The 13,692-nt window shown below is 38.7% G+C and overlaps 2 protein-coding genes across 3 annotated transcripts; both read right to left on the bottom strand.

The window, feature by feature from the left end:
- Positions 1–1,839: 1,839 nt before the first annotated feature.
- Positions 1,840–3,166, bottom strand: LOC149117083 (uncharacterized). Its single transcript, XM_089282765.1, has one exon. It carries the CDS (start codon positions 3,107–3,109, stop codon positions 2,165–2,167), a length of 945 nt encoding a protein of 314 aa, XP_089138891.1. The 5' UTR covers positions 3,110–3,166; the 3' UTR covers positions 1,840–2,164.
- Positions 3,167–4,504: 1,338 nt separating this feature from the next.
- LOC110055665 (trace amine-associated receptor 6-like) lies at positions 4,505–10,496 on the bottom strand. Of its 2 annotated transcripts, XM_020762058.2 has the most exons (3): positions 9,619–10,496; positions 6,598–7,500; positions 4,505–5,255 (listed from the first exon to the last, which is right to left on the bottom strand). In XM_020762058.2, the coding sequence occupies exons 2-3, from the start codon at positions 7,443–7,445 to the stop codon at positions 5,117–5,119; spliced, it is 987 nt and encodes a 328-aa protein (XP_020617717.1). In that variant the 5' UTR covers positions 7,446–7,500; positions 9,619–10,496; the 3' UTR covers positions 4,505–5,116. The 2 variants fall into 2 exon arrangements, with proteins under 2 accessions (XP_020617717.1, XP_020617709.1); XM_020762050.2 differs by lacking the exon at positions 9,619–10,496 and having other exon boundaries at positions 6,598–7,849.
- Between the last annotated feature and the right edge of the window lie 3,196 nt (positions 10,497–13,692).

Genomic DNA, 13,692 nt, shown 5'->3' with positions numbered 1-13,692 from the left:
ACCTGTTGTATTTGTGAGTTTTGCCAATTCAAGTAAATCATCGATTGTTCTAACTGCATCAAATGTAGACCTTCCTTTGATAAAACCATTTTGATTATGGTGAATAAGTTCTGGCAGGATTGGCTCCAGCCTTCTAGCAAACGCTTTGGATGCAATTTTAACATCTACGTTGATCAGTGAGATAGGTCGCCAGTTCTTTATAAATCGTCTATCTTTATCTTTTTTCTCCAATAGGGTAATCATTGCCTGCTTTTGCGAAGTTGATAGTTGCCCGTGTTGGTGAGAGAAGTTTAGAGACTTTTCGAGATACTTTGCAACCACGTGCCAGAACGCCAAGTAAAATTCCACAGTTAAACCGTCACTTCCAGGTGTTTTGTTTTTCGGAAATGTCTTCAATGCTTCGTACAGTTCGGATCTAGCAAGTTGTTTATCTAAAGTCATTTTCTCTTCATCAGACAATTTTTTAGTATCCACTTCATTAAGGAAACGATCAATTGAATTCTCACCTAAATTATACGAGTCTCTATCATAGAGTTTTTCATAGAAATCATGAATCTCTTTCATTATTTCTTTTGGGTCTGTTATATATGAATCATTATCCACGGATAATTTCCGTATACATGTCTTTTTCTTTTTAGCACTTTCTAAATTTAAAAAATACTTGCTATTCTTTTCGCCCTCTTCATACCAACTCACCCGAGATCTTATGATTGCTCCTTGTGTTATATAATCATAATGGCGTTCGTATTCTGATTTGAGAACTTCTAAATCGCAGAGATTTTCAGCACTTGGGTGTTCGTCACATTTTCGCTGACACTCTTTTAGTCTAATTTCCAAATTTACCAGCTCTGACCTTCTCTCTTTTGCTTTCTTCTTACTATAACCAATCGTTTCATAGCGTATTTTATATTTTAAATAATCCCAGGTAACCCGCGGGTCTTCGATTTCTCTACTTTCGTCTACCCATTCACCGATTTTGTTTCTAATTAGGTCTACATATTGTTTATCTTCTGACAAACTTGCATTGAATTTCCAAAAAGACGGTCCATAGGTTGAGTTCTCTATACCATTAATGTACAACGTAATGGCGGAATGGTCAGATCTAATAGCAGGGATAATATCGACCTTATCAACCTCTTCCTGTATATTATTTGATATCAACCAATAATCTAACCGCCGTTGAATCATTGGAGTTTTCTGTCTCCAGGAGAAACGTTTTAATTTTGGATTTCTGATTCTCCAGATGTCTATTAGGTCAAGAGAAAAACATAGATTTTCTATCTTTTTGGACGACTCTTTCAATTTTGGAGATCCTCCCGATCCATCCAAATCTGGGTCGCGGATAACATTAAAGTCACCACCTATTATTATTTTGCAATCAGTGTCAATTTCCAATTTGTCGAATTCGTTCTGTATTTCGTCGTAAAAGATGCATTGTTCGTTGGTCTTATTTGGCGCATAGATATTCAAAAATAAAAAAAGATTGACCTTGAACAAGACCTTTTAGAATGATATACCGACCTAGATTATCTTGTTTACATACCTCAAATTTACAGTCAAGCCCTTCTTTGACTAGTGTTAAGACACCTCTGCTGTGTTCAGAACCATGACAAAAAAACAAGTCTCCTCTCCACTGGGATTTCCAGGTGTTTTCCACCTCGGATGTGCTGTAGGTCTCTTGTAGAAAAATTATATCAGCTTTATCCTTCATACACCAATGAAAAAGTGCTTTTCGTTTATCAAAAGATCTTATCCCCCGAACATTTAAGGATAGGATACCAAAATTTAAATTAAGTTTTGTAACTTTTTAAGGACATATTTAAATGAAAAGGCGAGCAGTTGCAGAGAATGAGATAGTAATCTTTAGTAGATGAGCTAATGAAAAAATTTGCATGTCTCTTGAACAAGAAAAAGGTAAAACTAATTAATATTGAAAAGGAAAAAGAAACAAAAGAAAAACATTTATAACACCTACAACTACAATTGAACATGTATGTAAAACAGTAGTCAGCGATAAAAGCTGTTAATTGCGCTACTAATGGAATAGGTCTTGCACGCATTGCGCTAACTAGATGACACGCATGCAGCTCCATTTTTAAGAACAAGTGTGAATGAGGCTTACATGTTATGAATACCTAGATAGAGAGTTTATGTTCCAAAGAAATTAGAAGATTCGTATACCCTCAATAAAAAGTTTGTCCGGCTCTGATCTTTTGAAGAACGCCGATTTTCCGTCTTCTTTTGCTTTTTTGAACTTAGGCATTAATTCCTTTCTGCGGTCCACAATTTCTTTCGGAAGGTCTGGCGATATTCCGAAACCAGTTCCTTTCAGCTTTCTTGCACTTGACATGACTCGCTCTCTGTCGGAGTATCGCAAAAAACGTGCGATTATTGGTCTTGGTTTTTCTTGCGATGGGTCGCGCTTGCCAATGCGGTGCACTCGTTGATACTCAAAAGAATCCGCCTCGCTGATGTTAAGTTCCTTCTGTATAAAGCCAATTAACACCTCTTTGACATTTTCTTCTGAGAGGTGGAAAGATTCAGCAATGCCGTAGAAGCGAAGGTTTTCCCGTCTTTGATACACCTCCATATACAACTTCTCGTTTCTTAAGGCCTCGATCTTTCCCTTGAATTTGTTTTCGGTGTTTACTGTATTTTCTTGGATAGTTTGTTCCAGAAGCTTTACTTTCTTCTTTAAATTTTCTATCTCTGTATTTGCGAACGACATTCCTTCATCTAACACCTTCAGTTTTGTTGTGGCGTCCCTGCTGAAGCTTTCAAACTGCTCAGCTTTATCCTGTAACTTGTTAACCTTTCCATCGACCACTTTCACAAAACCCTCAAGGATGTCCAATTTCTTTTCCATGTTGTCTAACTTCTGCAGAACAAGGTCTAGCTTCGGCATTACAGAATTAGCCAACTCCACGGCAGCGGCGGTTTCGTCTTCTTCGCTCGATTGCACCGTGTCAGACATGTGCAACTTGACTTTGGCTTTCTTCTCCAACGGTGAAAGGGATTCTTCTTCCGACGAGTTGGATACACTTCTCCAAGTTGGCCCAGTTCTCTCTACATGAGTTTTTCGTCTGAACTTTTCTCCTTTTTCTGCCATGTAGAGGCCTCCATATACGAATTTTGAGCGGAGCTAGCAAAAACACGTCTATACTCTATCCATGCTCGACCCAATCCCCCCAGAGGGGATGAAAGTTGATACGGGCGAGAATCTCCAACCCAAACACTGTCCAAATAGATAGACTTCTACAAGTGAAATGCACGTGTGTAGATTTGGGGGAGGGCCAAAACTAGCATTTTTAAAAAGCCCTGTAAGCATAGTTTGGGATTCTCACACCAAAAACGCGAGTATGGCGCATCTCTAAACGCGCGAGAACTCACGAGAGAAAAGAAATTTGATATGGGCGAGAATCTCTTACCCAAGCACTGTCCAAACCGAAAGATTCCCACAAATAAAAAATACACATGGGTAAATTTAAAAGAGGGCCAAAAGCAGCATGTTTAAAACGCCCAGTGAGTTTAGTTTAAGATCCCGACACCAAAAGTTCGAGTGTGCCGCATAGCTAAACGCGCGAGAAAAGACAAGGGAAAAGTAAATTGACATGGTTAAAAATCGATAGACTTCCACAAGTTAAATGCACGTTGGAGATTTAATTTGGAACAGGGCTAAAACTAGCATCTTTGAAAGGCGAGGTAAGCAAAGTTTGGGATCCCGACATCTAAAGCGCAAGTGTGCTGCCTCGCTTAATGTGCGAGAACACGCGGGGGAAAAGAAAATTTATATGGGAAATAATATTTAACCCAAGCACTGTCCAAATCGATAGACTTCCACAAGTGAAATACACTTGTGTAGATTTGGGGGAGGGCCGAAACTAGCATTTTTAAAGAGCCCCGTGCGCATAGTTTGAGATCCCCACACAAAAAAAAAAAACACGAGTGTCCGCATCGCTAAACGCGCGAAAACACGCAAGTGAAAAAAAGATATAAATGGGCGAGTATCTTTAACCCAAGCATTGTCCAAAGCGACAGACTTCCACAAGTGAAATACGTACTACACCAGTAACTGCAAGTTCACCAACATGTTTCATCTCTAGATTACTCAATCCACGAGTTTGACGATAGGTCTCCTGTGATTATAATTTGTATTAACCAATTGCGTTTTGAGACTGCAATGGCGTTTTGAATCAGAATCGCTCGACCGAGTTACACAAGATACACTGGTAACCTATTGATTATGCTGTTATGTAACTTACCATCTTGAATTTTTTTGCATATTTTACAAATATTGCAAAACATGGCTTTAATTGTACTTTATGGGTCGTGTAAAGCTTGCATGGTATTGTGGTAAAACGTACAGCCCCCATCTTTTTTCCTCGGCGGACTTGTTCAATAACAGAACGTTGGTCACAATTAGTCATTCCGGGGAATGGTTCGGAAAGGCCTTAAAGAATATGTGTTTTTTTCAGTGAGGCTCCGTTCCTCCAGCTTCCCTGTATGCCATCTGTCATTTAGTTTTTATTTAAGTTTGAATACAATTTTAAGTTTTGCTATAATCTGATCGTAATTTTATCTTTGTACTCGGTGACTAGTCAAGAAATTTGTCCGCTCTTAGTGCTATTGGGTTATTGAACGAATTAAAGATATGTAAATAAATTATTTGTGATAATACATTGTTCATGGCTTGTCTTACGCAGCCCTTTCGTTTCGTCCCGGCCAAGGGACTCTTCAGAGACTTTTCTGCTTGGCAAACTCGTCGGGCATCGCGCCCAAAGTCCGTTCGCTAACAAAATGCGATGTAAGGCATTTAACTGTCAACTTAATTGTCAAATAAATTATTGTTCTATTTAAACGCCTTTTCTGATTTTACTCAAAGGCATCGAGTGAAAGTCCTTTCTTTTTTCTAAAACCTCTACTGATCTTAAGGTCGCAATGTTTGCTCATAATCTCCATAAATACTGAGTTCCACATAGAGACGATCGGATGGAAATGGAGAGTTTTGACTAGAATAACATTTCTGCTATTTCTTTGTTTAGTACCTTATGGGAAACGTTTATTTTTGTAATTACTCATAAGGGTTTTTATCAAAAGAACACCCCTTCTTGCCATTTTAAAGAGAAGTTGTCTGGCGCTCATGTTCTTTTGCCCTGTGAGTCGACTTTCTTGTTGCTCTCCAGGTGCTGGACCTCATATTTGGTTCTGACTTCCCGAAAGGTTCCTTTACAAACAGCAAGAGAGCCTTGCGAAACCTGTTGAAAGATTAGATCACATATTGATCGTTGGACTTAATGAATTTCACTGTCAGAAACATTAGAACTGGAGTTTGTGAGGAAAAAAGTGATGCTTTTAAGATGTACTATGATTGGCTCGAGAAAATTCGATTTCTAGACCCTTTGAAGGGTCAGATGGCACATGAAACAAGACTCTTTTCCTGTTAAAGAAGTGTTGGTACAAAGCATTAGAACATCTACATCAAATATAGAGTGGTTTCAGTTGAGTGTCGATAGTAATCAGGCAATTACTTTGGTTTTGGTTTTGCTACGGTTTGAGTCAGGTTGAGTAGTCTAATTGGCCAGTTATTGGTCTGGTTTTGGTTTTACGACACTCAATTGAAAACCGCCCTAATGCCGTAAACCAATCAGCGTTTTACAACGGTAACTGCGGGGGGTATGAATAAAAATCATTACATCAAATTAAAGTTTGTTTTGCTAGCTGAAATAAATAACTCGAATAACTAAGATGGACACAGTTTTGTCCCCAACAAAGTATTACGTAAATTTTCAAACTATACCTGAGGCCCATTTTCGTACAATTTTGCATTCATTTTAATCCTAACTATTTAATCAATTCAGACCGGTTCGATGATGGTCGACAAATGAGTCGTTCCATTTAGTGTCTCTTCGTGTTAAAATGAAAGCCTTACTACAAAATTTGAATTAGGACTTTTGGATCAGCCAGCTACTAAGATGAATATAGATGAGTGTTTTAACGGGTTTGTATCACGATAATAGGAATAAATGACTTCAATCGATTATAATACATGGAAGGTCTGCTGGAAAGTTGTCATGCTGTACGGTTCGTATACTTCCCTGAATGGAATCGGAACAAATTATCTACAATCGCTCACAAGTGACAATTAATTTCTTGTTGAATATCGATACTATAACTTTCACAGTCCTCACAAGATCGATAGAGAAACATTTTCCTTACAGAAACAACTTCGAACGTTTTTAAGTCGGATCAAAAATCGAATCGTCAAAACGAGTAACCCCCAAAAAATTTATAATGAGACGCGATTTACATCTTCAGACGTGCAGACAACCACGTCGGAATTTGGGTGTACAAAATGACGTAATTTGGTCTCAAAATGTGTCGAAATTTGAAGAGCTAGTGACACCCCCATCTTAAAATTCCAAGTAGGATCCGGTCCCTGGGCACCATGTCTTGACAAAAGCAAATGCTGCGGAGGAATTATGCGATTTCAGGCTGAACGTAAGAGGGCGGAAGAAAAACTACATGGCCATGAAATGCTACTTTGTACTGGATGTGGTGGATTTATTAATAAAGGTTACTGAACACAAGACGAGTTACCTGCGGGTCTTTAGTGCGTAGATGATGGGATTCACCATAGTGTTCAAGTGCATGAGAAAAAACGCAAGGAAATGAGGCCATGTACCATGACTTTTTGAAACCATGTGTAAAAACATCGGCACAACACCCATGGCGACGAATGCCAACACGGTCAAACCGATTGTCTCAGCCGTCTTCACGTCGCTCTTAACTTGTTTTGTCACAGAACAGAAATTCGACAGACGTCTGGTATGGCGTCGAACCGAACGCCTAATGAAAGCTCCCATAATCAGCATCGAAGCGAACGGAACCAGGTAACCAGGAATAATAAAATATCTTCCAAATTTCTTCAAATAGTGTTTCCTGTACACAAGCACTGGAGCGTCACCAACTTCAATGTCGAGTCCTAATATGAACATGCCATATGTATAGGCAGCTGCTAGGAGCCAAACAAACAACACTGCTATCTTTGCCTTGTTGATAGTTTTCCATGAATGGTAGCGAAGACCGTGCACTATGGCTCCGAAACGATCCATTGTTAGAACGGTGAGGTTGAACACGGTCAGATACACAAACAGCACGTACCAAGTGACGATGAACCACGAGATTGGTCGTCCCTTGAGGTAAGGCACTTTACAGATGTACCACACGATCATGAGAGGCATATTGGTCAGTGCATTGAGGATGTCTACGACTGCTAAGTTCGCGATTAAGACATTAGGCACTGTTCGAAGAGACTTGAACCGGACGAGCAAAAGGCAAATTATACCGTTTCCAATTATTGATCCGATCATTACCAGAGCAATCAAGATGATGTGCGAGACTCTTTCTGCATCACGGCAAGAGCATGTTTGGATTGTCTCATTCATCGCTCTCTTCTGCTCGTGGAAATCAATTTAAGACATCTTCCTTTGCAGTCCGTATCTGTTGATGGTAAAGAAGGGCGGATTCCATCAAGTGTAATATCGCAGGATGTACGTATGTTTACTGAACCATACAGAGCAGATTTCACTTGAACGTCGAAAGCAATTTGCATTTGCTTTGCGGTTGCATTACTAGGCTAAGAACGTGGCCTACAAAATTCGTGCCTCTTTGTCAATCAGAAGTAAAACCAAAACTAATAGTGGCTCGCTCGCACGCGCTTCCCGTCAGATACATGTATTTGCTTGGAGTTTTGATTGATTGTGTCGTTTGTGATTGGCTGCGGTGATTGCTTTGGTTATGGTTCAGGCCACATTTGTTCGAAGGCTAGTTAACGCTATCCACCTGATAAATCGCTATCCAGTGGATAAGTGTTAACAAAACAAACAACGCCATCCGTGGATAGTGATTTATCCGGTGGATAGAGTTATCACCTTTCGAACAACCCGGGCCAGTGCGACACTCAATTGAAAACCATTCTAAGTGGGGTAAATGGGGGAAGGAGCGTATTGTTTATGTGAAGGCAGAATACTTAATTTAAATTGAAGTTTGATTCTAGCTTTCAATAAACCCTCTGTTGTAAGCATTTCCTTCCATTGATATCCAACACCTTGTTGCTGTTTGGTTGGATTTTTTTCTTGTTTTGTCTTTTTTGCTTTATCTTTCTGTCAGTTTTTTTTTTTTTTTTAATCAGAAACACTGTTAACGATATTCGCCAGGGCATCTTGCGCATACGAAATTCAACATCACAAAATAAAGTCTCTTAAATATCTAAAATAAAGGCTCTTATTATCCAACTGTCGCGAATACCGTCCAAACAACAGTGCAAATACACAGCGGTATTGTACAGTTATTTGTACAGTAGAAAACCTGTTTGCCGGAAAGGTCGGTGCGCGCACGCAAACCTGTCACACTCTCTCTTTCACTGAAAATTTATTGACTACAGCAGTTGGATAATAAATCTCTTATTAGATGTTTTGGTGTGTAGTATCGTGTAGTATCGTGTAGTATCGCCCTACGGGCTCGTTACAATACGGCACAACTGGTAAAAATATACAGCGATACAACACACCAAAACATCTAGAAAGATATATTTACTAATTCTTACGTACTCAATATCATCATATTTACGCCATGTTACAATTAACGAGCAATAGTTACTGTCTACAAAAATTTGAGATAACTAGTTTCTCTCAACATGAATGCCAGGAGGAATGTTTACATAAGATAGCTAGAGGCTGATGAACCAAAGACGCAGTAAATGTTAATATAGGATTATTAGATCTCTATGCAACAGTTAAATGAAGTGTTTTTAAACCAGTTCCTCTGAATAAATTATCCCATTTTACGCATCGAGGGACTTTGTTGATTAAACGGCAGAAAACGCCGCAAGCCCTCGGTGGGCTGTTATCGTAAGCACCTTCAGTTCTACGAATGGCCTTCACTTGTGTCATAATGACTACAGTTATATTGCTATCAATGTTACCTGGACAACGTTCTTGTTTCTGGTAACAAACACAATATCGAAAGCTTTACTTAATCTGCCGCTTTCTTTCAGTTATTTATATTTTGAATGGTATCAGTATGCGGGGGAAGAATGCTTTCCGGATGTTACATAACGTCCCGGCGATACCCGGAGTGAGCTACAAAAAATGCTATGCCACTCTTTTTTAGTTGATGTTATAATGATGGCATGAAGCAAACGCCTAATCATTGGTAAAATAGTAATGGTCATTTTCTTTATATAAGCAGCATAACAGTTGAAAACACCATTTTTTTGTACTCTTAGCAAAAGAAAAAAAAAAGAAAAAAAAATCCAAAATGAGTTTGGTAGACCCCAATCATTTTTATCATCTAATTGTAACTAGCATGTTAGAACATACTTTTTGCCAAGTTTGAAAGTATTTCTGGGAAGGGATTAAAAGTCACTCTAATTTTTTTTGCACAATTTGAGGTAGCTCTGAACCCGCTCCCAGAAACATTTTCAAACTTTTAAAAACGATAAATCTTGACATGATGATTAGAAAAATTCTAGAAACGATTGAGCTATCCGACTGAGAACGGAGCATTTTCTCCGTTCAACTTGGCAATCAGGTCAGATAACAGCCGATAATCTCATACCTTATTAAATGTTAGTATTCTTGAGTTACCAGCAATATAGTGCTCTGGAACCGTGAAGTGTAGAAGCATTCACACTGAGGGAGAAGTATATCTGCAAAATAACAACTCAAGAGCACTTGAAAATCCGACGAAGCAATGTGGAAAACGAGGGCTCAACACTGAACATGGAAAAATTTACTCATTTCCAGATCTAGATTATTGTCGTTTCAGTGGAAGGGCTAATGTGAATCCGGCTATTGTTAATCGCGAAGTCAATGTGGTTTGTCCTTTAATTAAACTATGGACTATAGACGTTAAGTAAATTAACATGACAATTTTTCAATTCTTTTTTTCACACAGTCACGTCTCTATCTTAATTATAGAATGTCCGGAAGACTGACAAAAAAAAAAAAAAAAAAAAAAAATCACCATACCTTTGTAAAGTATTTTGCTGCTGAAAGAAGAATACTTTTTGAGCACTTTTAAAACGTCTTCTAACCATGAAGCCCGTCCACTCTGCATTCAGCTTTGAAAAAAGGCAAAATAATTATAAAAATAAAGGGATAAAAAGCTTTATCTAGAATACAGCACGCAAGCCTGTCATTTCAACCTTAAGACGATCTCTCCTTCTCAAAAGGATTTAACGTCATGCAATTCATTCATTAATAACTTATTGCCAATATTTAACAAAGAGAACATAACAGAGGAATTTCAGAACACTAATGCCATTAATATCACGAATTCTTAGCTTTTGATTTAGCATCAATAACACGTTTTTTTTTAAGTAAATAAGAGCTCCAATTCTGGCCAGTTCCGTTTTACGAACCAAAATTAGAAACAATCCCACAGGAATGTGTTTTGCTTCCAAAATGAAAAAAAAGCGACAATTTTAAAGCCTCCTATGGTATTTAATGGCCTGTCAATCACAATAGCTCAAACATTTTCAGTGACACAGCAATTCTAGCTAGTATTAACCAGCTCAACCGAATAGGTCCTGACAAAATGTCCCACAGACAATTATTAAAACTTCGCAAAAATCAGTGGTATACTCTAAGGAAAACTTTGTTCACTCGTGGCAAAACTCTTAGTTGGGACTCACATGGTGACTATGACGAAAACTTCGACGTTGTTCAATTAGGGCTAATTAGCCGTGAGGCAAGCATATTAGAAAAAGTTCATTAATCTTGTATAGAGGATGCGTTTTGTTGCCAGAACGAAATGAAACTAACATGGTGCATGAATTCTCTGGAGGCAGGCGAACCAAGACTAACATTTACCAACTGCTGTTTACTTGAGTATGGCCAGAACAGTTTACACAGTAAAAACCGATGCAGATGTCATTATTATTGCATATTGACTTGATGGCGGTAAAAATTCCTTTGAAATTTCAAACTTTTCTGAAAATATTGCAAAATTATAGGTTTCGAGAACATGTGAGACACATGTTGAACCCCATCGCAATGCTGGCAGATTTCAAAATGTTATATAGTATGCAGGGTATTTCGATTTTATATGTGTCGTTTGCCTATGACTCATCAATATTACAGTTATTGATGACGTCAAATACAATATCTGTAGTTTGTGTGCATAATGTCTGGGATTTTGATTTAAAGCTCGCACGACGAAGGAAACTATCATGCATGTAAAAGGGCCAACTTCTTTCCCAGGTTTGCTAGTCTTCCAAAGAAGAGAAACCCGGGAAACGAGGTTTGTCCCTCAGTGCACAATTCTCTCGTTGTAACACAACTTTCTGATTGCTTTTAGTAGTTTGTTTATTGAGAAGAAAGTTCCTAAGTTTTCAAAGAAGATTAATGCACTATTGATCTTAAAATGCCCGAATTCCGAATCTGTCGAATTCAAAGGCTTTTTGTTGCAATTTTGAAAGGGAAGGAATGTGGGGAAAATATTGCATTGATGACGATGCAATAAACATTTCCAAGATCATTCAATTTCTTGATATCTCACATTCTCAACATTGACCCAATCTCGTTCCCAGGGCCTTTTACCTGGCTTTAGGGCGGGGCACTGGTGTACAGGGATTTGGGTATCCCCGTGTTTTAGGTACCCCCGTACCCAAATCCCTAGTGTTTTGGATACCCAAAACACTGAAAGCTTAAAACTGGGTAAAGTGAAATCATCCACAATCCTGCTCAAAACCCATTTATCTTCTTATGAAGCTTTGTCTCAATCAATTAAAGCATGCTATTGCTTTATATAAACACAATACGTCTCTTAAAATAGTCGCAATTCCTAACAGACTGTCTTCCCGGGACTGTCTTATATCTGAGTCCGCAGTTATAACGACATACAAAACCGGATTCACGCGCTTAAGGTCCTTGTACAAACATGCGCTTGGTGCCTATCGATAACCCTTGAAATGCACGTTATTTTAAACGAGAAAGGCGCTTTCTTTTTAAACCTCGGATAGTGGGATGACTGAATTTAATCAATATGCGAACGAGCACACTGAGATGCGGCTGTCACGCAATATGCAGGCCTCAAGCTGTGACTGACCTCTGTGTATATTGCTAGTCAGAAATAAACTTTGTCTTAGACTTGGGTGTCGCTCTTTCCTTGACCATCCCTCCTAGTAGATTTTGCCGGCAAACAACTCACTTTGCCATTAGAGGAGTTTTTTCTCTCGGAGACAAAACCAAATTAAATATAAATAAAGTAGACAAGTGCAATCTTTGGATATAGGGAAACAAATAGAAGTAGGATAACCAAATCCCTAGTGATATGGGTATCCCCTTCCGAAGTGTTGGCTTGTAATCATTTCTTTAATTCAGAGTAGCCAAATCCACCGAAGATAAAAAGGCAAAGCAAACTTACCTAGAGGAAAGGTAATTTCAAGGGAGGAAAGGACTTTAAAAATGCAAAACTGTTGGGGATACCCAAATCCCTAGTCAGTAGTGATATGGGTATCCCCTTCCAGAGAGTTTGTTTGTCCTCGTTTCTTTAATTCAGGGTAGCCAAATGGACCGAAGGTTAAAAGGAAAAGCAAACGTACAAAGACGAAAGTTATTTCAAAGAGGAAAGGACTAGAAATGCCAAAATGTTTGGGATACCCAAATCCCTAGTGATATGGGTATCCGCTTCCAATATGTTTGGTTGTTATCGTTTGTTTAATTCAGGGTAGCCAAATCGACCAAAGATTAAAGGGAAAAACAAACTTACAAAGACGAAACTTGTTCCAATGAGGAAAGGACTAGAAACAGCTGTAGAAAAGCCAAAACGTTGGGGATACCCAAAACCCCATTGATATGGGTATCCCCTTCCATTATGTTTGGTTGTTATCGTTTCTTTAGTTCAAGGTAACCAAATCGACCGAAGGTAAAAAGGTTTGCTTTGCCTTTTAATCCTCGGTCAATTTGGCTACCTTGAACTAAAGAAACGATAACAAACAAACACTCTAGAAGGGGATACCCATATCACTAGGGATTTGGGGCCCCTTACATTTTAAGCATTTCTAAGTCCTTTCCTCATTGGAATGACTTTCGTCTTTGTAAGCTAGCTTTGCCCTCTTATCTTCGGTCGATTTGGCTACCCTGAATTAAAGAAACGATAACAACCAAGCATATTGGAAAAGGATACCCATATCACTAGGGATTTGGGTATCCCACTTTCCCAGTGTTCAAAGATCAAAGGACTTAGTCTTGTCTACTTTACTTGCATTTTTTATAGATGTCTCCGAAGAAAACTGCTTTAATGGCAAAATCTAATAGGAGTGATGGTCAAGAAAAGAGCGACAAATAAATAACTCTAAGACAAAGTTCATTTCAGACAGGCAACCGTACACAGAGGTCAGTGACAGCTTGAGACCTGCATATTGCGTGATGGCCGTATCTAAGTGTGTTCGCTCGCATATTGATTTTATTCAATCGCCGAACTATCCGAGGTTTAGATTGCGGCTTTCTTGTTTAAAATGACGTGCATTTCAAGGGTTATCGATAGGCACCAAGCGCGTGTTCATACAAGGAACTTTGGCGCGTGAATGCATTTTGTATGTCGTTATAACTGCGGACTCGGATCAGACAGTCTGTTATAAATTGCGACTATCTTCAGCAACTTTATGCGTTTATATCAAGATTGAGA

Source organism: Orbicella faveolata, unplaced genomic scaffold (genome assembly GCF_042242905.1).
Source record: "Orbicella faveolata isolate gen_17 unplaced genomic scaffold, um_ofav_v1 contig_12, whole genome shotgun sequence".
In the NCBI taxonomy this organism is placed as follows: domain Eukaryota; kingdom Metazoa; phylum Cnidaria; class Anthozoa; order Scleractinia; family Merulinidae; genus Orbicella; species Orbicella faveolata.
Note: the sequence above shows the minus strand (reverse complement) of the source record. Positions and strands in the feature narration are given on the sequence as shown.